General features: G+C 43.5%; 1 protein-coding gene across 4 annotated transcripts; it reads right to left on the bottom strand.

The window, feature by feature from the left end:
- Positions 1-24,808, bottom strand: cracdla (cracd like a). Of its 4 annotated transcripts, none has more exons than XM_018749881.1 (12): positions 24,720-24,808; positions 22,603-22,700; positions 10,783-10,859; positions 10,394-10,550; positions 9,603-9,738; positions 9,359-9,502; positions 8,911-8,979; positions 7,939-8,163; positions 5,952-7,704; positions 3,141-3,487; positions 2,557-2,668; positions 1-2,370 (listed from the first exon to the last, which is right to left on the bottom strand). In XM_018749881.1, the coding sequence occupies exons 3-12, from the start codon at positions 10,829-10,831 to the stop codon at positions 2,162-2,164; spliced, it is 3,201 nt and encodes a 1,066-aa protein (XP_018605397.1). In that variant the 5' UTR covers positions 10,832-10,859; positions 22,603-22,700; positions 24,720-24,808; the 3' UTR covers positions 1-2,161. The 4 variants fall into 4 exon arrangements, with proteins under 4 accessions (XP_018605397.1, XP_018605398.1, XP_018605396.1 ...); XM_018749882.1 differs by lacking the exon at positions 24,720-24,808 and adding an exon at positions 23,616-23,636; XM_018749880.1 differs by lacking the exons at positions 22,603-22,700; positions 24,720-24,808 and adding an exon at positions 12,981-13,152.
- Positions 24,809-25,225: the final 417 nt, after the last annotated feature.

Raw genomic sequence — 25,225 nt, 5'->3', positions numbered from 1 at the left:
TTTTTCCCGATGCTAAAGTGTATCACATATTGAGCTGATAAAACACCACAGCCAAAAAGTGATCAAACGAAGCAAAAAACATAAAAGTTGAATTCTGTATGATAGGAAGCACTCATGTTTGGTCCATTTTTTTTTTTTTTTGTGGGGGGACAGCAAAGTGAGCTTTTGATATACAAAGACTCATCATGCAAGCATAAACAAAATCCAAATGAAATACATTTTTATTAAAACCTTATATATTTAAAGGAATGCAGTTTTTATCATACAAGTCACAGATCTGTCTTTCTGCAGAAACACAGAATGGAGACATACTGATGATCCTACTTGTGTTAATTTTGGGTTTAAAATGTCTGACCCAATGCCCAAGTCCAGTCCTTGGTCCAAAAAATTTTCAGAGGTACTGCTTCAAGACATTTACCAGAATAGAATTCGATTGGCTTTGACTGGCCTCAAATGGATATGATCAGACCACAAAGGAATTTCTAGAACTGCTGAATCCTTTTTAGCATTCAGGAAGTGTCTCAAAATGCACTTCGTTCAGATCCGCTACGCTCCTGATCTAACAGTTCCATAAATTTGCATCACACCCTCTGTCATGACCACTTTTGTATTTCCTATCGGAGCAATTTCTGTAACGCAGCTTCCCGTGAAATGCATACCAGCAAAAACAGCGGTACTGGACAAATTAACTATGCTTCGAAAGTCACTTATCTGCATCTAAAACTCTTTGACAGTTGTTGCTCTTTCATTTACTGTGAGTTGTATGTTGCTTTGGAGAAAAACATCTACTAAAGAAATAAATGTAATGTAACGCATATACATTTCAGCGACTGGGACAGCATCCTCACTCATTCCACATTGTGTAGCTGTATCTCCAGCTTGAAGACCCCTGCTGCAAACCTTGTGACAGCTGTGCTGGATTCCCCGGGGAGTAAAAGAGTCCCATCACTTGCAGCTGTGTTTCACATAATCTAAACAGGAGTAACTGTTAATCTGCTGATCCTCTGGTTAAAGGTCACATTTCTAATGGGTACCAGGGAAAGGACACTGAGCAGAGTCTTCTCCTTTACCAACACATTTCTGTACAGTATTTGCTTAAGGGATGGTTCTATCCTAATACAACTGTAATATTTTAAACTTGATCTATTTTCATGTTCTGCTGAAGCTATTTAAATACATTGCTCAAAGACCTGAACCTTCAACCTCTGAAGTTCAGATCCTCGGTTTGTTACACCTCCAACTACCGCAGGCAGTTACACCAGTCAGTATAACTAATGTTCTACATTATCTCACAACTAAGCCTGTTTTAACTAGACTAAGTAAAATTCAATAAATAAGATTTTAAACAGCCACATTTCCACATCATATTGCTTAACGTCCTGTTCAGGTGAACTAGGTGTGTTCTTAAGGCATATTTCTTGTTGTATGCACACAAATGTTGAAAGAAGAATCATTCCCACATTTAAAAGATTGTGCACAAGATAGTCATCATTAGCAATCATAATTCACCGGACTAAAAAGGTAACGATAACAGTTACACATACAGGTATGTATTTGGTTCAGAAGCTATAGCTTTTTGCTTCCTTTTTGGCTGTCAAACATAGATGTTTATTCTCACAAAGGTGTATCTAGATTTTCTAAATTTGTTCCTTATCTACATCTGTTTGGCCTCTCTGTTATAAAGCAGATGACCAAATGCTATGGAACTTTTTTTGTAGCGATGAGATACAGGGTCACTGCTGGTCTGCACATGTCACCCAGTCAGTGCCCACATATTAAGCAAAATCTTTCCACAACGTAAGAACTTAACTGAAAACTGGAACTTGCTGCAAACATGCTGAATATTGTTGGCACCCTCCTCTACCTGAACTCCATGTGCAAGAGGTATCCTGTCCTATCTTTGTGGTAGCTTATGATCATTCTTGTTCTAAGTAGTGATATGGCTGCTAAGGTGATACAACCAGACAGAAGCTTAGTCTCTGTTGACAGAAAAGCAGTTCCATGTTAACATTCTGCTGCTTAAAAAAGTCAGTTGTCTTACACTTCCAGACTAGACACAATTCCACCGCAAGCCACTTGTTAACAACAGAGCGGAGCACAGGGTCTGCTGGGATCTCCGTATGTCTCATGCTCAGTCATTCCTTTGAGTTCTTCAGCTATTTCAATCCATGGCTTTGTCGCTCCAAGCCAGGGACTTTCTCTTGGCCAGTTCCAACCAAGATGGCTGAGCGTGTCTTGACATGGGCTGCTCTGCAGCTGTTGTTGGTGACATGGATGTTGATGATGATAATAATGATGACAGCGATTCAGATTTTTTCTGCCATCTGTCCTCATTCAGTGTCTGAGAGGCAAGGGCGGTTCTTGTCGATGCTTTTGGAAAAGACACACATACAGACACAGAAGGTTCTGATTTTTAGTACTTGGAGTACACTCCTCTGAGAGGATACATGATAGACTGAAAATGTCCAGTTGGCAATTTTATAGACAACACTTTTTAGGATTCAAATAAGCTGACTACTGGTATCCGACTCTTCCAACCTGACCGGGTGGCTCTACCTGGGGAGCGAATGTTCATGGGAGATCTTCCATCCATCTTCACCTCACACTTGACATCATCTAGGGGTTTGTGTGAAATTACAGGTAGAGAAGAGGTCTTCCCAGGCTCTGTCTATGAGCAAAAGGAGATTAGTCTGTACCCAAAATGCAACCAAATATCCCTTTGTGCCCAACAATAAGATATCTGAGAATATTTACAGAAAAGCCAAAAATGCATAATTTATCTTGGAATACTATTAATGTCACTCTCCTGTCCATCAATATGTTATGTACCTGTTAAGAAGGTAAATAAAGCAAATGGTGGCTAACTGATTGTTCACATTTTTGTTCAGAAAACTTTAGAACTTTTAAAACCATAGTATCATTATTCCAAGCATTACATAATCAATATAAATTTCACTGAATTTGCAGTTTTAATCTACTGCAACCTACAGGTATAAGAATAATTCACTCCAGTTATCATTATTGATAGACTAACTGAAATAATTAAGGTTATGCATGTTACTTCAGAGTAAAATTTATTTAGGGCTTAAACCAGCCATCTTATGGTTGTGCGTTGTGAAGCTCTTTAATTATTGCCCTACCTGCTTTGTTGGGTTTGTCTTAATATCTGGTGGTACTCCTTCTTCCTTTCTAGGCATGAGGAGAGACTTGACCTTCATCTCTGCTGTTGTGTCCATGTTACCCTCCATAATGTCAGTTTTGACAGGTTTGTCTTGGAGCAACCAGGACATGGGCCTGCACTCCTCCCTGTTACGGGGCACGGGCTGAGGGGAAGCCTGTGGTGAAGCCATGGGCACCAGCTTGCTGGTAAAGAGTTGCTGGAGACTCCGGGTCTTCTCCCGGGCCATGGTCATCCAGGCGGGTTCAGATGACGCAGGTTCCACTTCCTTGGGAGGGGCCACAGGGGACTTGGGGGTGAGCCCTCTGTCTGGAGAAAGAGAGGGAAAATATGACTTCTTAAAAATATTTTTTTAAAAATATTGCATCCCAGCAAGAAACCTTGGTCAAAGACTTATGTTCAAATGATCCAAATGAGCTGTTCAAGATTCAAGAAACTGTGGATTTAACATACACAAGCACTAATAATGCACTTGCCACAGCTCATGGTAACATTAAGATGGTATTATGGTGCAAATCAAGAGCAATTAGCATAGTAAAAATCCAAGCCAAAAAACATATTTCACAAGGAAGACAATCCAGGTAATAGGTAAATGACAAAAATTGATAAAATATGGAGTCATGTCATATTTACAGTTTACATGAGGTATTCTGTAATAATATCTGTTTATTTATATTCCACGCATTCCGAATCACAGTGGAAGAACTGAAATATGAAACCCAACCCGTCCAGCAGTTCTAGTGCTGGCAAGCTGAATGGTGCAATAAAACAAATACTTTTTTCATTTGAATCACTCATTCAAGAAGCTTGCAAAGTGAACAACACCAGATACACCAGGTAAAAATAAAACCTTAAATCAGAATCTAATGTGATTAACTTACCATTCTTTACCATCTATCACTTATGCTTAATTAATTTCATTGATGCAGATTAATGATGATCAGTGATTCAGTAAATACTGATTTTGTGATCAGTTCAAGATCAAAGCACAAAGGTACCAGTTATGACTAAATATTTTCCTGTTTAGTTTTGTCCATTTAAACCACTGCTTCATTTAAGGAGAAGATTTCTTTTCTTCAAGGTACAACAGGAAAGACCCTCCAAAGATGTGATTCTGCAATTTTGATTTGGTAAAAAATGGACTTCCTTGCATGCCATTGTACCTTCTGTGCAGTTCATTTCGAAATTCATTTATCTCTTGATTATCCAATTGTGTTAATTACCTGGGTCTGTAGGAGTCTCAAAGTCATCTACAGGGTAAAACAAGCACATTTTAATTCACTGATAAGTTTGGATTTATAACTCCTGAAGTCAAATTCAATAACATTACTGTACTTATATTGTATTCACCATACAAAGTTTGGTTTGTTGTGAAACAATATCACATTATTTCTGCTTGTACTCCTATTGTGAGGTTATAAAACTTATATAATAACACAGATACACAAACTGTCTGAAACTGCTTGTCTTAAGTGGGGTTGTGGCGAGCTGGAGCCCAACCCAGCAACACAGGGCGCAAGGCTGGAGGGGGAGGGGACACACCCAGGACGGGACGCCAGTCCATCACAAGGCACCCCAAACAGGACTCGAACCCCAGACCCAGCAGAGAGCAGGCCCCGGCCAAACCCGCTGCACCACTGCACCCCCCTCTATATAATAACTTCCAAAGTTAATGAAATCAAGCTGGGAACACAGGCACACACACACACACACACACACACACACACACATTTTCAGAACCGCTTGTCCCATACAGGGTCACGGGGAACCGGAGCCTACCCAGCAACACAGGGCGTAAGGCTGGAGGGGGAGGGGACACACCAAGGATGGGACGCCAGTCCATCGCAAGGCACCCCAAGCGGGACTTGAACCCCAGACCCACTGGAGAGGAGGACTGTGGCCCAACCCACTGCGCCACTGCACCCCTCTGGAACACAGGCATTTAATCAGAAATGCCAGGTGTCTCTTTTCACTTATTGAAGAGCTAAAATATCAGCCCCACCAAACATGACAATTTGTGCCTTTGGAGCTGAAACTCAAGACAGCAGAGAAAATTCCTTACATTGTTAGTTAAAGCTTCTGTACTAGGAAGCCACAGTGCTTACATTTACATTACATTTATTCACTTAGCAGATGCTTTTCTCCAAAGCGACTTACAATGGATACTATCTAGTGTTACTAACCCACACACCTTATTTACCAAGGTGATTTACACTGCTAGATACACTACTTACACTGGGTCACTCATCCATACATCTGTGAAATACGCTCTCTCTGTGACACTCACACACTATGGGAGAACCTGAACAGGATGTCTTTGGGAGGAAACCCACACAGACACAGGGAGAACATGCAACTCCACACAGACTGATCAAGGATCAAACCCCTGTTCCCACACACCACCGAGGCACTGTGAGACAGCAGCGCTACTTGCTGTGCCACCATGCTGCTTAATGACAGTGTCTTTAAAGGATTCACTCCATGGACTTGGGGACATTTTCCAAAGACAACACAGAAGAATATGTTTTACGGTTAACAGTGTCAATGGAAAATGTTTTTGAAAAATTCTATGTTCTATGAGTTGTAACATTACTTTCTTTATAGATGGATATCCTGTTTAACCTCCGCTCCTTTCAACAATAAGATGTATATTTCAAGATCAAACCAATTTTTTTAAACAGAGGATTAAGTGACACTTTGTGCATGACGATGGGTGTGTCTTGTGTCATTTTGTCAGAAAAACAGTATTTGGGTTACTTTAGACAAGACTTACCTCCTGAATTAATGAATTCGTTCTTCTCTCTCTCTCTACAGGCTGGAGTGGAGGAGGTCAACGAATGGATGACAGAGGACCCAAGGGAACCTGAATTCTTCGATGGAGTTTTTTTTGGAAGGGGGAGCTTTGCAGTCAGGTTGTCCATGAAAAGACTACTTTCCATATCTTCATCTGTAGGAGGTTGGGAGCCTCTAGGCCTAACTGGAGCTGGAGATAGGGGGGATGTCTGGGGGCCATGTGGGGAGGCTGGAGGGCAGACCTCTGCACTGCGCCGCTTGGACATCATCTCTGCCTGGGCCACATCAGAGCGGTACTTCAGGGACAGGGAGGTTGACCGGAGTTTTACTCCAAAGGAGTTTCTCATTTCTGGGTCCTCTTCAGCAGTTTCTGGCTTACTCCTGAGTTCATTCTCCTGAATGTTTTTCTCTCCACCAGCCCCTCCATCTGCATGTCCTAAGAACTGCACAGGTTTAACAGCATCTGTCTCTTCTTTCACTCTTCTAGAGGCGGTGTCCCCTTTCCTCAAAGTGCTCCTCTTCTCTGGGATCCAGGACAGATCTTTCACTCTGACAGTCTCTAAACTTCCTGCCGACTGCAGGTGCAGCTTAGGGTTTGGAGGTATGTTAACTATGGGACTTCCCTTACCTTTCAACCCTGATAATGGGTTTGAAGGTGGTTCTTGTTTAGCTAGAAGTCGTTCCTGGATCTTGTGGCTGGATGGGAGCTTATCTTCATTCTTTGGCCCTGTTTGCTCAGCACAGCATGTGAAACTGCTTGCCCTGGGTCGATCCCAGGCAGAGGAAACTGAAAATTTGGATGATCCAGAGTTTGGTCTTTGCTGTCTATGTTTAACAGCCTCTGTGTTTTGTTGGTCATCTGGACCGCTGAGTGGCACTACAGTCTGCTGGATGAAGCCTGTGGATGCACTCTCTTGCATGGTTGCTTCTGCAAATACTGCAGTGTTTTTTTTCAGAGGTGATGTCTTTATCCTGTCTCCAGACTGCAGGAATTTTTGGGCAGAAGGTGCAGCAACTGACTGATGGTTTAGTGGAGGGTCTACTTGGACTGTCTGGGTCATGCCCCAGAAATCATTACCCAGAACATCTCTGGTATTTGGAAGTATGGATTCTCCAGAGCTCACCTGGTCCTGTTTTGAACAGGTATGTTCCAAAACACAGCTTTTGGATGGTATGGTGTAACTAGGAGGATATTTATGGCTGGAATTTTGCATGATCTCCTTTATTAAGTCTTTGGTGCCCCGTGGTTGGGTTGGACTGAGGGGCTTGTTCACCACTGCCTCTTGTACCACAGACTGTGGCTTCTGTACCTCAGTCAAAGCAGACACAGGAGACACTGTAACAGTTCCTGGGTTTGGCTCTCCCTCCTGGAAAGATTCCAAAGCAACTGGCACAGGTTGAAGAAAGACAGGGTTGGTTGTGATACATCCCATAGGCTCCAAAGGCCGTGCAATACTGGGGAGCTGCTCTAGAAGAACACCATCATTTTTCAGAAGCTCTGTATCAGACCCCCCTCTGATCTCCTCCTCAGCACTTGGGACCACAACTGTGGGGAGATTTTTCACCTCAACACCAGCTGACCCATCCCGTGACCGTAGAGCCTGTGTGGAGTAAGAGTGGCAATGGACAATCTCCTTATGGAAGTCTTCTCTCCTCAGGCTCTCCTCATCCTCCTTCTCTGGGGCAGGGCACTCCAGATCATTCAAGCTCTCAGAGCGGAGCCTGTGAACACTCTGTTGATAAGGATAAAAAAATTCTTAGGAAAGGAAAAGGCACTGCCCAATAACATGCAAGCAGACATTTTTATATGTACAATTCCAGTTAAATAGGACAGGAACTCTCAGGATAGGCTGATTCCCAACAGGGGTTTTCACAGAACAGATCAATGGGAAAAAAAATGCATTTATGACCCAAATAGTTGTCATGAAAAGCTGAGCTAACAGCCTGTTCTACAGCAGGTGCCTCACCGAGGTTGCCCTCCTGCCCTTGGCACTGGCACGCTGGTTTCTGGGCTTGACTGACATTCGATGTCGTGCTGCTGAGTTATCCAGGCATGGAACAAACCGGGCGGGGGTGTCAAAGTCCGCTGCAAGTGAGGAAATACGAGTAGGAGGCAGAACTGGTGGTCTTGTGGACTGGGAGGGTGACCTGATTACTGGTGAGACAGGGTGAGACGAAGAAGGGGCGGGGCCCTGAGGAGACAGAGCACACGGAGTCCAGACTGAGGCCAAGCAGATCCGCAGTTAACTTATTAAAACAAAACGTGTTTTTCAACAGCACCAATTTTTCAGAAGGCTAAAAAAATATCTGAATCATAGTTCACATTTCAATTTGATTCCATGCACATGCAAATTGGCCTAGTATGGGTGCGGTGGAGTTCTGAACAAAATAGCAGAAGTGCCCATAATAACACCTGATCACATGCAACACAGGTGTTTTCTGTCAGAAAATACACCATTCCCATTCAAGGGAAGTCTGTTTGGAAGGTTATCAATACATAAATGATACTCTCTGATCCAATCACTGCTGTGAAGCTACAGTTAACAGAGACAAGCCTCATGTCCAAACACATCTTATATTCAAAGTTCACCTGTCTTTGTAGTCTTCTTGCTTTATGGGTAAATTTCAGTAAATGTGTGTACACATGAAATATCCATGGTGTTATTTTGGTTTAACCATTGGAAGCAAATCAAAGAAACAATAACAAAGAATCCTCTCAGTAGGATTATGATGTTAATGATTGACCTAAACAGAGTCTCCTTAGTTGGAAACATGCAAGCAATGCAAAGTCATTAACAACCACAGCAATAAGTCAAAGGTCTTGCAAACAGCCTGCTTATTTGTCAGAAAATATGTTTGAGACAAGGAGATTTACAGAAGGATCTGACTGGAAATTTCACCAGGCTTACAGATAATGAATGGGGAGGGTGGGGTTTTACCTGCTCCTCTTCTTCGCTTCCTGTTCCCGCTAAACTCAAAGAGCTAGGGTGCCTGTGAGGGTCGGGGTACTGCGGGGGGAAACGGGGAACAGCTTTCAGTTGCAAACCTAGAGGCTCATTGGAAAGATGGGAAGTGTCCACACACACGCAAGGACCAGCAAGAGAGCTATCTGAGTAACACTACTTGGTGATTCATCTCCAGCTTTCTGCAAATTCTTGACTATTTTACTGTTGTTGTAAACAACTAATTTAGGCAGAAAAATGTGCGGGGATATGTGTGACAGAAAAGGGTGCATGTATAAAGAATGGTATTATTCTAAGGGGGTGTGCAGCAGGTATATTTTATGTGTTAGGGGATAGGAAAAAGATGGAGAAGGATACAGTACACTAGAGAGGGCATATATACAGCATATAAGGAGGAATATATAATGTGTATTTAGGATGATACCTTTAGGCCTTCATGAAGGGAGATGTCAGGGGGGCTGCGGGGTAACCCGTCATCCTCGGAACTCGCCCCTGCGTCATCCATCCGCTGGGTAAGGACTGTGACAGGAAGTGGACCAAATCGCATATTCTGCTGCAGCAGCCTGGTCTGCTCAGGGAAAAGTGAGAACAGTGTGGCGTCACCGTTAGCAGCGTTGCACATGTCACACGATAATACTGGGATGCTTGACATCATCCCATCCTCTCACCTGCAGAGCTTTTACCCTTCCGTGAACATTCTCCTGGGATGCAACCCTCTCTGGTTCATCAGAGGCCTGGGGTTGGCTGGAGAAGAAGATGCTGTCGTGTGACAGCGCACGGGAGCTCAGTGTTCCTTGGGAGTAGCTTGAGGATCAGACAAACAGGAAAGGGGCGTGAAACACAACCTGTGCACCATGCTTGGGCTTCCCTAGTATTGAACATTGAAACATTAAGAAAATATTTCAGATGGTACTTTCCGCTGCAGTCGATATTCTCTGGCACTGAAGGTTGCCCAGTTTGTTTTGGCATCATCTTGTAAGTTGGAGAGCGGACAGAAAAACTCAAACTGCTTCAATATAAACAACAATACTATATGTAAGGGGGGGGGGGGTGCAGTGGCGCTGTGGGTTTGGCCAGGGCCTGCTCCGGTCGGTCTGGGGTTCAAGTCCCACTTGGGGTGCCTTGTGACGGACTGGCGTCCCATCCTGGGTATGTCCCCTCCCCCTCCAGCCTTGCACCCTGTGTTGCCGGGTTAGGCTCCGGCTTGCCGTGACCCCCGCTTGGGACAAGTGGTTTCAGACAAATGTCTGTGTGTACACTATATATAAAACAGGTTGTTTCTTTTTTAGTATTAGGTAAAGTCTGCAAGGTACCGGACTGTGAGCAACTCTTTCTATCACTACAGAAAAAACACCTGGTTCTGGTAAGAGAATGGATTTATTTTTCCGTTACTTGTCACCATGACAATTGCTTCAGAATAACAGCCATATTATTACTATGGTTAAAGGGAGGAACTTACATAAACTCCTCCTCCAAGTCGTATCCGGCTTTCACACCCTCTGGGGCAGTGATGTCACTGGCAGACTGACTCTGCTTTATTGATCCTCCAGTGCCCCTCCACTTCATCCTCCCAAACAGACGCGTCTTTAAAATTTTGAACTTTGATTTCTTCTTTACTGGAGAAATGAACAAAATCATGTTAAAAGATCTCATTTCTGTACAACATTAAGAAAGCCAATAATGTGGTCAGAAACCTGCCATCTCCTGTCACTTTTATCAGTCCATACTTGTGCCTCAAAAACCATATTATCTGCCCAAATTTGGTCTAATCCTACACTGGGTAGTGAATGGCTTTCCTATTTTATGCCATTTGGGAATTACACTGAGAGAACTTAGGGGTGTTCTAACCAGTAAGGTCTTCGTTGCTCCCTGGAGAGTCCCCCATGGTGGACTCCATGACCTCTGCTGCAGTCAGCCGGGAACTGCTGTAAGGTGAGAGACAGAAACCGCTGTCATACCACTGGTCATCAGCAGGTGGCACAGCAGTCAAGGAGCAACATGAGAAGTGTGCCTGCTGATGAGTCATGAGCTACAACATGAGCTAAGCGCTTTTGTAAGATATCCAGCAAAATAAATTTGTAAAACTGTTCTGCTGCTTCTCCACTGAAAGGTGAAGTAATGCGGACAGTTGAATATGAGCCACCAGTAGAAAACAGCTATAAAAGAGACACCACAAGCAGTAGTCTAACATGAATTTCAAAGGCATTACGTAAAATTCCTTCCTTGCAATTCCTCGATCTGGAGATCCAGTTGTCACAGAAACATTATGGAATGTTTTGTAAAAGACGTGTTGAATAGATTTCCAAATCCTTTATCCTGGAGAAAAGTGCAGGCTTTGCAACTATGGTGCCAGATGCAACTACAGACAGTTTAGGATAGTATGACAGCATTATACGAAGGACTGAGGGTATTACGTAGGCAAAGAGTAGGCCTGCTCCTTATGAGTTATGTGATATTCATCAATTGTTGGATGGTTCCAGTATTTAGCTTACCTCCAATATATTTTGTCTCAAATGTCTTGTGTTATTAAACTAAATTGTGGTAAAAAAGCTATATCTTTAGTTTGCTGTGATTTCTCTCCAATACAGCAACTGGGGAAGATTAAGTATAGAAAGTGTTGTCATACAGAATCTACAAAACATTGGATCACATGATTCTCACAGCCCCAGAAACAGATACAACATGAGATAAAACTGTATAAGGACTGGAGGACAAACAAGCTGTACCCACCCTAACCCTCGGTGCAACTGGGACAGTCAGTGCAGTACAATTTTTTACTCAGAACAGGGCTTTCTTGGTTTACTCTAAATTGTAAATTATTCCCAATTATTCGTATTCTCATTGCCTAACTACTGAACTCTTACTTTTACTCCCACATAGAAATCACAAAAGACATGCAGTTTATAGACAAGCAAAAACCTTTATCTTTTAAATTTCATGATGCTGACAACTGATAAAAGGGCGGGTGAGTAACCGCCTTGGGAAATGGACTGTTTGGGACTGGATCCCAATGCTCATTGGCCCACCTTCAAACAATCTTATGCCCCAGGCCCTTCTCTTTCATTATTATCTGTTTACTTGATTTAGGGACTTGGAGCAGAGGCAGATGCTTTAGCCGCCTTTTCATCATCCCACACAGGAACACCACCACGTAAGCATCTATCAACAAAGCAGTAGTGTTGACACAGAAGGTCAAAGAGTTGAGACCTGAAGTCTTGATGTGGGAGTCCTCTTTGCTTCAAAGAAAAACAGCAAGATGTTGAGATGCAAATCAGCCTTGATCAGGGATCCCAATATGAATCCAGCAACACGTGTGACCTTGACCGTTGAATGTACAGCTGTGCCATATGCAAGGTTTAGCTCTGCCCTACCTATCAGAGTAAACAGCTGTCCAACGTGAGGCTTAGCACAGACCACAACACACACAGTGAACCCATTCAAACAGCAAACCGGTGTTTATCAAGGGAGGAGCCATACCACTGACCATCTTCTCACCTGTCCCTTTTAGCTCTATGGTCTATCCCACTACAGCAGTCTCTGGTGTCTCTCAGTACTGCCTGTTCCAAGTCTGGGACAAACTGAAAAAATACATCATGTGGAACTGGGGGGAGACATATTTAGATGCTCACAATTCCTTTCCATGGAGAGCCTCTAAAAAAAAAGACTTGGGACAACTGCTTGATGGTGTACTCTTCAAAAGATGGCATGACACAAAAAGAGGCTTACATCCTGTGAGTCTTGGTGTAGTTGGCTGTCAAACAAAGACCTTCACAAAGGTAGGACATGAAGCCATGGTAACGAACTTTAGAAAGGTCGAGAGCTGAAACTGCTACCAGAAGTAGGACAAAGCGTACTAATTTCATTTCAGGACATTAAAGGACCAACATAATAAAACACAAACACATCAAGAGCCCAACTTTCCTTGAGCTTTACAACGTCAACAATATGGCAACAACATCACAAGTCAGAACCACAGTACCACAGCCCAGACAAAGGTTCACATGCCCACCACCCACACTGATTCGCTCCAAATGGGTTATTCTCACCCGCTCCGGGTATTTCCCACGAAGGACCACGTGTCCCTGCGGAGCTCAACGCTCATCCCGAGAGCCCCAGATCTCCCAAAGCTCTGAGCTGTGACAACAGCACCGACAGCAACTGGGTCCTGGCAAATTTCCAGCTGAAGTCCCAGCTCTGCGCAGCACTGTGAAGCGTGAATCCTGGTACAGCACTGTGAACCACAATGATGCATCCACCCTGGCCTGTCCTCTGGGGGTGGGTCACTTGCTGAAGCACCTGTTGCTCAGAGATGGATTCCAGGTCTCTCCCCTTATTCACTCTTCTAGACCCCCGGCCCCTGTCCCAACTCTCCCTCTCCTTCTCTCTCTGTGACTTCTCTTTCTGTGGATGAACTGAGCATGCTCTGTGTGAACACAGATGTCATGTGATCTGGGACAGTCTCTCTTTCTCCCTCTCAGAGGTCTGCAATAAAAGCTGGACAAATAGTTTTTAACGCTCTTGTACACTGTGTTTGTACACCTGCACATAAAATTCTCTCTTGTGTAAATGTTGCGCTCATTTCCAGTGAACACGGATTTCTGAAATGATCAAAGTTTATTTGCCTTTTGTGGGTAATCAATATAAATGCACTGGAAATTTTTCAGGTAGCATAAAAGGATACATAAAAGCAAGCATAGACAATAAATAAGGAAAACAAGTTGCATCCACTAGAATGTCCAGCAGTTTAGTTCCAAAGTGCTTTAACCATTATGTTCCACCTCAAATCAAAACAGAAGCCTCCCACAAGCTCTTGATTGCATAAATTTCAACAACTGAGAGGTGTCACACACAGAAGCAGAGTATGCCCTCCAACACACACACACACACACACTTTCTGAACCGCTTGTCCCATACGGGGTCGCGGGGAACCGGAGCCTACCCGGCAACACAGGGCGTAAGGCCGGAGAGGGAGGGGACACACCCAGGACGGGACGCCAGTCCGTCGCAAGGCAGCCCAAGCGGGACTCGAACCCCAGACCCACCAGAGAGCAGGAGCCGGTCCAACCCACTGCGCCACTGTGCCCCCACTGCCCTCCAACATTCATCTCAATTTCAGATTAACTTAACACTGCCGTACCTGCCGGCACTCAGACTCAGATGAACACGTTTGTCCGGATGTCATTGTTTGGCTCTCCCCTTAAGCCCTCACAGGTTCAGCCAAGAGCACGAGTTGCGTACAATCCACAGGACTGCCCATCAGCTTCCACGAACCTGGCCAAAATGCCGAAATGCCGTTCTGCAGGGCAGCAGAAGAGTAATATGCAAAGTTCTGCCGTGTGCTAGTGAAGTGCTGCACAGTGTGCAAGCACAGTGCACAGCTGTCTGGAGAAACGCATCATAATAATTCTGTGTTGCCAACAAAGAGGCTTCATAAACATTATGTCATCATTTCTGGGTCTTCAAAACTTAGAGCTTATGCAGCAAATTAACTCATGTGACACCGAAGCGGTGATATATAAGCACCGTCCCAACATCCTGTGCAGTTCTCAGGCAAAATGGTCACATGCTTCAAACTCGTTTACAGGTCCAGCTGAATAAGTATGAAACGTGATTCACAGTAACAACATATCATCGTCATCATCATCATGTCATCGTAGCTGTGTAAGGCAGAGCATCCAGACTGCAGTGCAAGAATTTCACATCCCTTCATTTAGTTTCAACTGGTGAAGCAACAATGTCCACTGTGCAAAATAAACAGGTGTATTACAGTTCCCAGCTCAACTGTTGGCTTTGGCCTCAAGATTCTGCACGGTTGCCTAGGGATGCTGAAAAGAGACAGAACCACGAGACACACGGTCACCAACGGCCCAGTGAGTCCTTAATCCTCTCAGACACAGTGAACATCTGGCCTGAGAACAAACTGTCTCATTAAGTCCCCACCACTACGCCACCCCCTACTGGTAGAGCAGAACATTACAGCAGAGTTTAATATAAAATGAACCACTAACCCCCAGGGGCAGTAGAGGAGAAACAGGAGATAACAGAGAGGGAAAGCCCATTGAAATCACTGAATCGCAGTACTTCACGTGCCTCCCAGGCTGACAAACATGGTAGTAACACACACACACTGGCATCTGGGGCTGACAGAAGGGTTTTGACCTCACATCACACCCTTATGTAGCACTGCAAATGCAACAAATGAAAGCCCACGACAGGACAGCTTTGCAAAGGATAACAAACACCAGCCAGACTTCCGACTGCTGCTTTACGGTCTGAGACAGATGCCTCGCAGTCGGGGGAGGGGTGCCGTCCCAGGCAGGAGGGGGTCTGCCGGGGTTTAAAATTCATCCAATAAATTCAACTGTGGTGTCACGAACACAGGAGTTACAGAAAGTATCTGCACTCATCACGCTGCCTTCTAACAGTCTACTTTTGTGACAATCAGAATTTCTTCATTGCTATTTAATCCACATTTATTAAAAACCCCTACAACAGTTGTGAGTATCAAAGTAGGCAATTTCCGTGGGTGGAAATCCCAATATCATGAGTCGAAGGTACAATGGTGTCTCATCCACAACATCCTGATCAGTCTGTCTAGCTACTACTCTACACTGAGATTGTTGGCTGCCACTTTTTTAAATTCTGTCATTATTAATAGTAACCAATAGCAGTGGCGAATTAGTCTGAACCATTAATCACTTAGAGGACAGCGGGTGTGATGCATCTTTAAAGTTATCGTACAATACAATGCATGATCACAGTGAAACATGAAACCTGGCTCTTTGTCTGACAAATGAATGGAACTGGTTAATTCTATCTGGCCATACAGAAGGGGAATTATGATCAAGTTCATTCAGACCAAAGTTTGCACAAGGCAGAACTGGAAGCTCACAACATTCAAGCGAAAATCTATTAAAAAGTCATACCTGAAACTATACCATAGCAGGGCAGTAATAATTCAATGGCAACCTAGATATAAACAGAAACAAAATTTGCTTTACATTACCAGTAACCCATAACTGCGATACCGTACATAACTGTTATTCATAGTATGTATAAATTGTGAAAGTCAGACATTGTGTTTTAGTGTGTCACGCTGAGCATCTAATCCTGTCACAATCTCATCACAAGATTACATGGCATGAATGCAGCTTTAATTTGCCGCAAATAAAATCAAATGCTCCATGTGATTTAAAGGTTGCTGTTCCAAGAAGAGGAAAGAAAGGTATTGAAAGCTTTTACTGCGGTTTGTCATTAACGGCCTCTAAAACTGAAAAAGTGCGGCGGGAACTCTGTTCAAACATCAGAACATCCTTGCAGGAGCACACTAATAGAAAAAGGAAAGAAAATGAGGATGGTAATCCTTGTGCGTAAAAACACCACAGATGGATCTCTGGAAGATCTCGCATCTTTTAATCTCTGTGCAGATTAATCTGGCAGTTCAAAGGTTACAGTCTAAAATAAACAACTGCTGGAATATGACAGCCATAGAGGCATGTAATAAAAATGATCCTGTAAACAGGACGGTGATGCAAAGGTGGTCCACACCACAGAAAGCATCTCTCTTCAACGATACCCATCTTATAGGAAGGAGATTCGGCAAGAGCACGCGCAGTGACCCAAAAGGAAGCACTGTGTCACATGCCGCCTCTCTTGCACCGTGACAGTCTGCATCCTTCACCTTCCTTGAGCTTCTCCACACTTGACAGGGTTTGCACACACAGACGTTGTGTCTTTAGAGAGAGGATGTTGGGGTAGAGGAAAGAGCAAAGACGGAGATAAAGTCACCTGCTGCACTCTGGCTGGAAGTGTTGGTTTCTTACTGTGCATGGAACTGACTGAAGATCCAAACGGGAGGGCTAAACATGCCCTCTCCGACTCATGCAACTTTTACATTACAAAAATGCTGAAATTACAGCCCTATTCTGACACAGACCTCATTTTGTTTGTGTGTGTGAGTGTGCGTGTGAGTCCGTGTGCGCGCATGCAGTTGGGAGCCTCGAAGTAAGGGTTTATTACCAACATTTGGAGTTCCCTGTGTTACGTAGAGACTTGGAGTAGCTGGTGGGCTGAATTCTCAGCCAAGTTTGGAGATTTTTTTTCCCTACTTTGCTTTGAGACTTTTCCCTGATGATCAAATTGCCACTCTGGGTTCTGTGCGTGTGTTTTGAGGTTTACGTGCCTGCAAAATGAAATGGTAGGAAACAACACAGAAACCCTATTATCCAATCTAAGTGACATTGAGTGCCCTTTCTCCTCCCAGGGAGAATCATCTTCTCTGTGAAGCCACCGACGCCACACTAGTCTGCATCCAGGAAACATTGTGTACAAAGTGGTTCCACCCCATTCCCCCTCCCTCTGCGCCATCATCCCATGGACCAGGTCTCTGTCAATGTTACACCAGCACATCAGCTAGCACATGAAGCAAGTCAGCATTTAGTGTGTAAGCCTCAAAGATAGTTTTCTCCTGCGATCTGTAATTGCTCATGAGGTGCTACTGAGCTCTAAAGAAATGCCAAAGTGTGGGGGTGGAGAAATTGTCCCTTTCTGAGATACTGCAGAAATATGAAAATATCTTTAATAATATGATAATGATGGTCCATAACAGATTTAAATTATTGTTTATTATAATTCTATATTAATATTTTGCCAGTCCCAGCTAATTATTGGCTGAAATTCTGAATCTAGCGAATGTCACGATTCCTGGAATTAACTGGTCTAATGGACTTTTTATTTTGCTGATCCTTTTTAGACCAGTTCAAAATCTCAGAGACGGAAAAAAAGTCATTTTATGTCCAAGTTATCAACAGAGGATTTACAGAATAATCAAGAGGAAAAGCCTGTTTGGTTTTTATATAGGAAACAATCATGCATGTGCAGTGACCCAAAAGGAAGCACTGTGCCTGCTCTCTGGTGGGTCTGGGGTTCTAGCCCTGCTTGGGGTGCCTTGCAATGGACTGGCATCCCATCCTGGGTGTGTCCCCTCCCCCTCCAACCTTGCACCCTGTGTTGCCAGGTTAGGCTCCAGCTCGCCGTAACCCTGCTTGGGACAAGTAGCTTCACTCAACGTGTGTGTGTGTGTGTGTGTGTGTGTGTGTGTGTGTGTGTGTGTAGATACCAGTATATATGCATGGTCTTGCATCAGAAATTTTTGGTTTTGAATACAGGACACCCTCAAGTGATCTCTACGGAGTGACAAAGCCACTTTATTTGTCTTTCTTTAAAGCCAGTGATGAAATCTATCAGGAGTTGGTTATTATACCACAAAAACAAAGAGGGTCAAACACAAGTCTCTTCTTATGTCAGCAAGAGCAGGTTCTGACCTTTAGGTAACCTCCCTCGCACAGTTACACTTCTTACTATATTATTCTTTCAAATCTGAAAACCTACTGAAGCGGTTCAGGTTAAGGACTTTGCACACTTTTATAACAGCTGAATACCATCATGAGTTTTGAACATGCTGCTTGCCAGGTAAGGTCCTTCACTAGTGTGCCACTGTGAAGGGATGTCCAGTACTGTAACTTCTATTAAAAATATTTAGATAAAAAGAGGAATCATCATGCCACATTTCCCAGGGTATAAGCTATGTCGCCCTTATTCCACATGGCTTAATGGCTACGGAGCACATTTTGGAAAAGACCACATTGCTCAACTCATCCTCAACCATCACAGTTAACCTTTTGACCTTTGGTGAAAATTTAGATCTTGGGTTATACATGTATTTCACACTATAGTCCTGCAAGATATGCTGTAAAGGATCTTACATACTGGTAACACAGTGTGCAACACAGAAAACATTTCACAAAAGTTTCGTGTAGTTATTAATAGCTTTTAACTAGAAATATTTAGTAAGAGATCAATGGTGTGACTGACAAAGGTTTACAAGCCCTGAGCTCAAAGTAGGAAAGGTAACCTCCTGCGTTACTGTAAATGCTGAGTCCTGCCGCCTGAACAAAGTACACTTTCAGGATAACTAATTCACATTTGTCATCGCTCCAAACGTTCAAAGGGTTGGTCCCATGTGTAGGCAAACGGTTAAGGTAGTAGCCTTGTGTTAAAGAGCTCTGCAGTTCAACCCCTTTCAGGGGAAGCTGGTAGTGTAGGGGTTAGACTGCTGCCTTTGGATACAAACGTTGAAGGCTCAAATTCAACCTCCAGCTGGAGAATCCTTGCAAAAGGGGCTAAACCTAATCTGCTCCAGTGAAATTACCTAACTGTATAAATAATTGTAACTAGCTTAACAGTGTAAGTGGCTTTGGGGAAAAAAGTGTCAGATACCAGAAATATAAACTTCTAGGCCAGTATAAAAGAAAACAGCCTCATAATGTTACTGCGGCACTTTACAGCTAAACAAAATGATGATGTTAAAAAAAAAAAAAACATCTATTAAAGACTACATGCCTCCATTGTTGTCCCAACCGCAATCTACGCATGTGAAACTTGGAAGCTAAAGCAAGGCAAACACTGTTTGCAGGATAATTGCATTCCACCAACGATGTCTCTGGCGGATTCTCAAGATCCAGTACATCGACCGCATTACCAACAAAGAAGTCTTGCGCCGGGGAAATTCCAGCAGCCTTCAAGTTACAATCACGCAACAACGATTCAGGCTAGCCGGGCATATTTTACAAATGCAACAACATCGCATTCCCCCGGGTGGCAATGCACTGGTGCCCCCCGGGGGGCAGGCGTGGCCGGGGCCGTCCCCGCACCACCTGGCGTCGAACTTTCATCAACGATCTTAAGTTCGCTGGCGTATCCTGGAACGAAGCTGAAGCGTTGGCAGAGGACCGGCAGAGGTGGAGAGACTTTGTCGCCCGATGTGCCCAACAGCATGGGAGGATCTGAGACTAAAGATTCAAGACAGGCCTGTTTGTCTTACTTCAGGTGATCTTTTGACTTGATCTCTATTCAATGTCATACTCTGCTATGTGAAAGGATGAATAGATCAGAAAAGTAAAATGCTACATATTGGACTATTGTTGCCAGAAGTGTAAAAATCATTTTCAGTTAAGTATAACCTTCAGCATCAGGTTAATCTTTCATCCAAAAATCTTGGAAGAATCCCAGCAAGTAAAAAGCAAATAATCTATTTTAGCTTTCCTCGTGTATATAACTTATGAATTATACTGCTTATATATACTGTACTTCTCATCCAGAAACAAAAGACCAGGAAAACACTAGGCCCAGATGGTATCTCACCTTCCTGTCTGAAAACCTGTCCTGCTCAGTTGGCTCCTGTTCACACGGATTTTCAACAGATCACTAGAACTGTGCAAAGTTCTCTCCTACTTCAAACTGTCCACAATCGGACTGGTCCCCCAAAAAAATCATCCATTACAGGGTTAAATGACTACAGGCCTGTTGCTTTGACATCTGTGGTCACGAATACCTTTAAAAGACGGGTCCTGGCCCATCTAAAGGACATTACGGGTCCCCTAATGGATCTCCTTCAGTTCACCTATCGGCCAAACAGGTCAGTGGATGATGCCTCCACTACATCCTGCAGCACCTGGAAAATCCAGGAACGTATGCAAGAGTCTTGTTTGGACATTTCAGCTCCGCATTTAAAACCATCACCCCAGGACTCCTTCACAGTAAACTTGCCCAGCTCACTGTTCCTGACAAACAGGAGGGAGCAGGTGAGACTGGGGAAGTTCACATCCAATTCCTGCACAATCAGCACTGGTTCTCCCCAGGGATGTGTGCGCTCCCCACTGCTCTTCTCCCTCTACACCAACAACTGCACTTCAAGGGACCCCTCTGTAAAGCTCCTTAAGTGTGCAGAACACACAACCTTAGTAGGACTCATCAGAAATGGTGATGAGTCCGCATATAGATGGGAGGTGGAACATCTGGTCCACTGATGCAGTCAGAACAATCTGGAGCTAAATACACTGAAAACGGTGGAGATGACAGTGGATTTCAGGAGGAACCCCCCTAATACTGCCTCCCCTCTTCATTTTTACAATGCTGTATCAGTGGCGGACACCTTTAAGTTCCTAGGATCTACAATTTCTCAGGACCAAAAGTGGAAAACCAACACCGTGTCCATCACAAAAAAAGGCCCAGTAGAGGATGCACTTCCTGTACAAGCTGAGGAAGTTCAACCTGCCACAGGAGCTGCTGATCCAGTTCTACACAGCAGTCATTGAGTCTGTACTCAGCTCCTCCATCACAGTCTGGTTTGGATCAGCAAGCAAAGAAGAAAAGAACAGGCTGCACGGTATAGTCAGCTCTGTAGAAACGGTCATTGGTTCCAGACTGCCCTGCCTCCAGAATCAGGAAACGGGCAGGGAAAATTGTGACAGACCCCTCTCACCCAGGCCACAGCTTTTTTGAACTTCTCCTATCCGGCAGACGCTACAGATCACTGTGCGCCAAAACAACCAGATACAAAAATATTTTCTTTCCGCACACTGTTATGTCCATGAACAGCTGTTTGTTAGCCTGTGCAATACTCTCTCCCTCTTACTTATTCCCCCCATCATTATTTATTCCTTCCCATATCTGCACTTGTATGTATGTATAGTATGTTTATATGTGTATATATGTGTGTTGCGTTTGTCTACTCTACACTATGAGCCACTGGGAACCAAAGCCAGATTCCCTGTATGTATGTGCATACTTGGCCAAATAAATTGGATTCTGATTCTGATATATGTAGCCCATATAATGCAGCCCTATATTGCTAAGCATGGGAAAAGGAACTTCTAACACAAGACTGCATCTTAGGTAATGATTGACAGAGTACCTCACTTCAAGTCACTCCGAGATGTCAGTGCGTATGTTCCCTGCTGTCTCCATAGCAGCAAACTCTGCCATTATCTAGGAAGTACAATGTTTTTGTCCCACAACAGTACTACACACCCATGCCATACGAGAATTGCTAAAACACACCTGCTCAAGCAGACCCTGCTTTCTAATCTCTACATTTACCCTCTACCCCGCAGTGAAAATCATAACCCCGGCAATATTAAAGGGGTTAAATGGAGGTTAAGCAAAAAGAGGTTCAGATTTCAGATTCAGATTTAATAATCAATAACACTGACACTAACAGAAAGAGGACAAACGCTTCTTGGAGCACAAGATGAAACCAGAAAGTGTTTGGTTCATATTCCATGGGCAAAGAAGCTGTTCTTTGAAAAGGTAAATCTGAATATCAGTAAAGAAGCCGGAATCATAACCCTTTAAGAACCACCAATACACAGAAGAATACACACTGTCTGAAGCTGCTTATCCCAAGCAGGAGCCTAAGCCAACAACACAAGGCACAAGGCTGGAGGGGACACACCCAGGACAGGGCGCCAGTCTGTCACAAGGCACCCCAAGTGGGACTTGAACCCCAGACCCACCAGAGAGCAGGTACAGGCCAAACCCACTGCACCATCTCTCTTGGAAGAATAAAGTAATTTAATTTCATGTCAGCTGCATGCTGACGTAAAGTTGACTGTTGCTGAGGTGCATTGACTTTTATTCCCATTACATAATCATATGCCCCCAGGTCAGTATTATAATTCCACAGTAACTCCCTTTATAATGTAACTCTCTATTCCTTATAATTTTGTCATTTACATAAACCACGGTAATAAGATGACGATAAAAGAACTGCACACACAGAGACATCACCGAAAGAAAACTTGAACAGAAGTTCAATCATGCTTTTACCTGGTGGTTCTGGAATTCTCAAGTTTAGGAGAACATTAGGTCATCACCAGAGGAATATCTCTACTCATGAAGGTCTGTGGAGTCTTCCTAGATGTTTTCTTTAATATAAAAAAGAAAAAAAATATTTTAAACATTTCACTTGGCCGTTGTTAAACATTAAATTCTATGGATGCAACTTAACCGAAATTAGCATTATTTTCCACTCTCCTCCCAAATTCCAAGAGCACAGCTTAACCTGCCCCAGTTCTCCAGTAAGATGGGCTCATTTTTCCCAGTCTAGCCATTACTTCTGCTTCTGTTCTATTTTTACACACTGAAGGTGGCCCGTTTTTAAGCCTCTCCTGTCTTCTCCTCCACAGCGCTCCTAAGCAGCGGCGGCACCTGGAAACTCTTGTTTCAGCAGGCATCCTGCATTTAAACGTCTTCTCCATCTTATTTTTTTTCCCCATGATGACCTCCTGCTTATTATGACTCTTGAATATTAATAGCAATCATTCTATGCATCTTAAGTATTGCGCCAAAGCTGAAGCAATGCTGAGAAAACGTTTTCGGTCAGAGGGCTGCATATGCTGCGGAATTTTCTAAAGGGCAAAGCGGTCTTTGAACTCTACGTTTTGTTTTGGTTGAGCAGTTGAGTAATGTGGTTCCACTGGACACAGAGCCTGAGAAAATGACTTAGTCTTTAACCACTCTTTGGACAGGAGATAGTGTGAGCACTTATCTTAGTTACTATACAAACTCCAAAGGAGTTGCAATTATCGTTTTCTGGCTTGGCTTCCAAGAACTTCCCAAGAAAACATCGCACGGATTAACTGGTTTGGTTCGGCGCCACTGCCTGTTTTTATGGCTCCCGTAACCATGGGTCTCAAACACCGAACTGTGTTGCTCTTCATTGGTGATCCATCTGAATATCATAACATTTTTAAAGGTAAACATGAAGTTTTTCCTTTAAAAAATTCTTGTGTTTTTAAAGCTGGCATTCACTGGGTTAAGAAAGGTCTATTTACAGATACCAGTGTCTTTTTACAGTTCATCTCCAGGACACTTTGGAGGCGAACTTCACAGCACTGTTTGAAGCCAGCCCTTCCCTGCTTCACAAAGACATAATTTTCAATAATTGCAAGCTCTTATCTAAAAGAAAGCATCCTCAAAGTTAGAAACCCGTGTATATTTCTGATGTTGATCCCATGTACACTTACGACCTTGAATTATGAGCAAATTTGTCATAATTTTTAGCAGCTGAACAGTCTGCTTCATAAAAGTAGGCAAAAACTGAAGTCAAAAGTTATACAAGCAAATCATGTGAACAAAAACTGTTATTAAAAGTCTCGGGCTTTTTTTCCCCTCATTAACATTTCTTATCCAGTACACCTAGTGAAGGTATGTTCATGTTATCATTAAGAAATAAAATTTGCTGCGTGGTTTCCAAAATAAGAAATTGATTTATCGGATATGTGAAAGCTTGTGCTGGTTTTCTATCTCATTTTCAGAGTACAAAATCCGGACGGAGAGCGCGTATGAGATTAAGGGCGATTATAACCACATTTAATCCATTCCTCCGGGAATGGGTATTTTTATCCACCATAAACAAATATTTTATAATAACAGAAAAAGAGGAAGCAAACTGAGTGAGTCATCTGTACTAAATCAGCTGTTTTTCTGTTCTTCTTCCCCGGGTTTTCTTACTCAAAAATCAAAAAATTTAATTAAAAAAAAGATTAATGTATATTTTTTTCAGATCATCATGTGATGTGCGCCTCCCTTGCTGATGAAATATTGTATTTCGTAATATTCTACGGATGGACGTTAAGTTAAGGTATTCGTTATAAATATATTGTTTTCATCTAGTTAAGAAACCTTAAAATAATCATGCGAGATAATAATCATGCTTCCCCCTCTGTCTGCATTTTACGACTGTGTGTGTGTATCGAGCGCCTGGATAAACTCGATAAAACACCACCACAACAGAGAGGAAACGGATTCATGCTTCGACACTGCACACATTTTAGAAAAGTTCACTTGAGAAACTGTCAAAATACAGTGTTTTCCTTCAGAAACGGGCGCGAACGGTCGACGCCACCAAACGTAAGTGAACTCTCTGGGCGCGCGCGCCTTACCTTCGCGGCTCGTTCACGGCGCTGCTCTGAGGAACCCAGCACTCCGAGGAGCGCGCGCTCACCGCCGCTCTGACTGGGCGCGAGACCGAGCGCTGCCACCTCTCCGCGCGACGCGAGATGTCGCCTCGGTTTAACGGCGGTTAGTAGCCAATGGGATCGCAGCGGTGCTCGTGCCAAAAGCCGAGCTAACGGAGGCCCCGCGGATAAAGTGCTGCCACTTCCGTAATAACCGAGTGTGGCAGTTAGTGCAGTGGACAGAGTTGTTACCGCCTCCGTTCGAAAGAACATCCAACTGTTCAAATGTGTAAATCATTGTGAAGTTCGATATCTCACACTATAAGACGATAAGGCCCCTTGGACAAAGTCATACTTAAAAATGTTAATTAAAACTAGAAAAACACAAGGAAGTGATATCGTTAGGTTAGTCCTTGAAGAAGTCCATCTTAACTGGATATAATATAGAAAAGTGAAAAAATGTATTATTTGCTCTGGACAATAAAACCCCA

The sequence above is a fragment of the Scleropages formosus genome, chromosome 1, assembly GCF_900964775.1.
Source record: "Scleropages formosus chromosome 1, fSclFor1.1, whole genome shotgun sequence".
Taxonomy (NCBI): domain Eukaryota; kingdom Metazoa; phylum Chordata; class Actinopteri; order Osteoglossiformes; family Osteoglossidae; genus Scleropages; species Scleropages formosus.
Note: the sequence above shows the minus strand (reverse complement) of the source record. Positions and strands in the feature narration are given on the sequence as shown.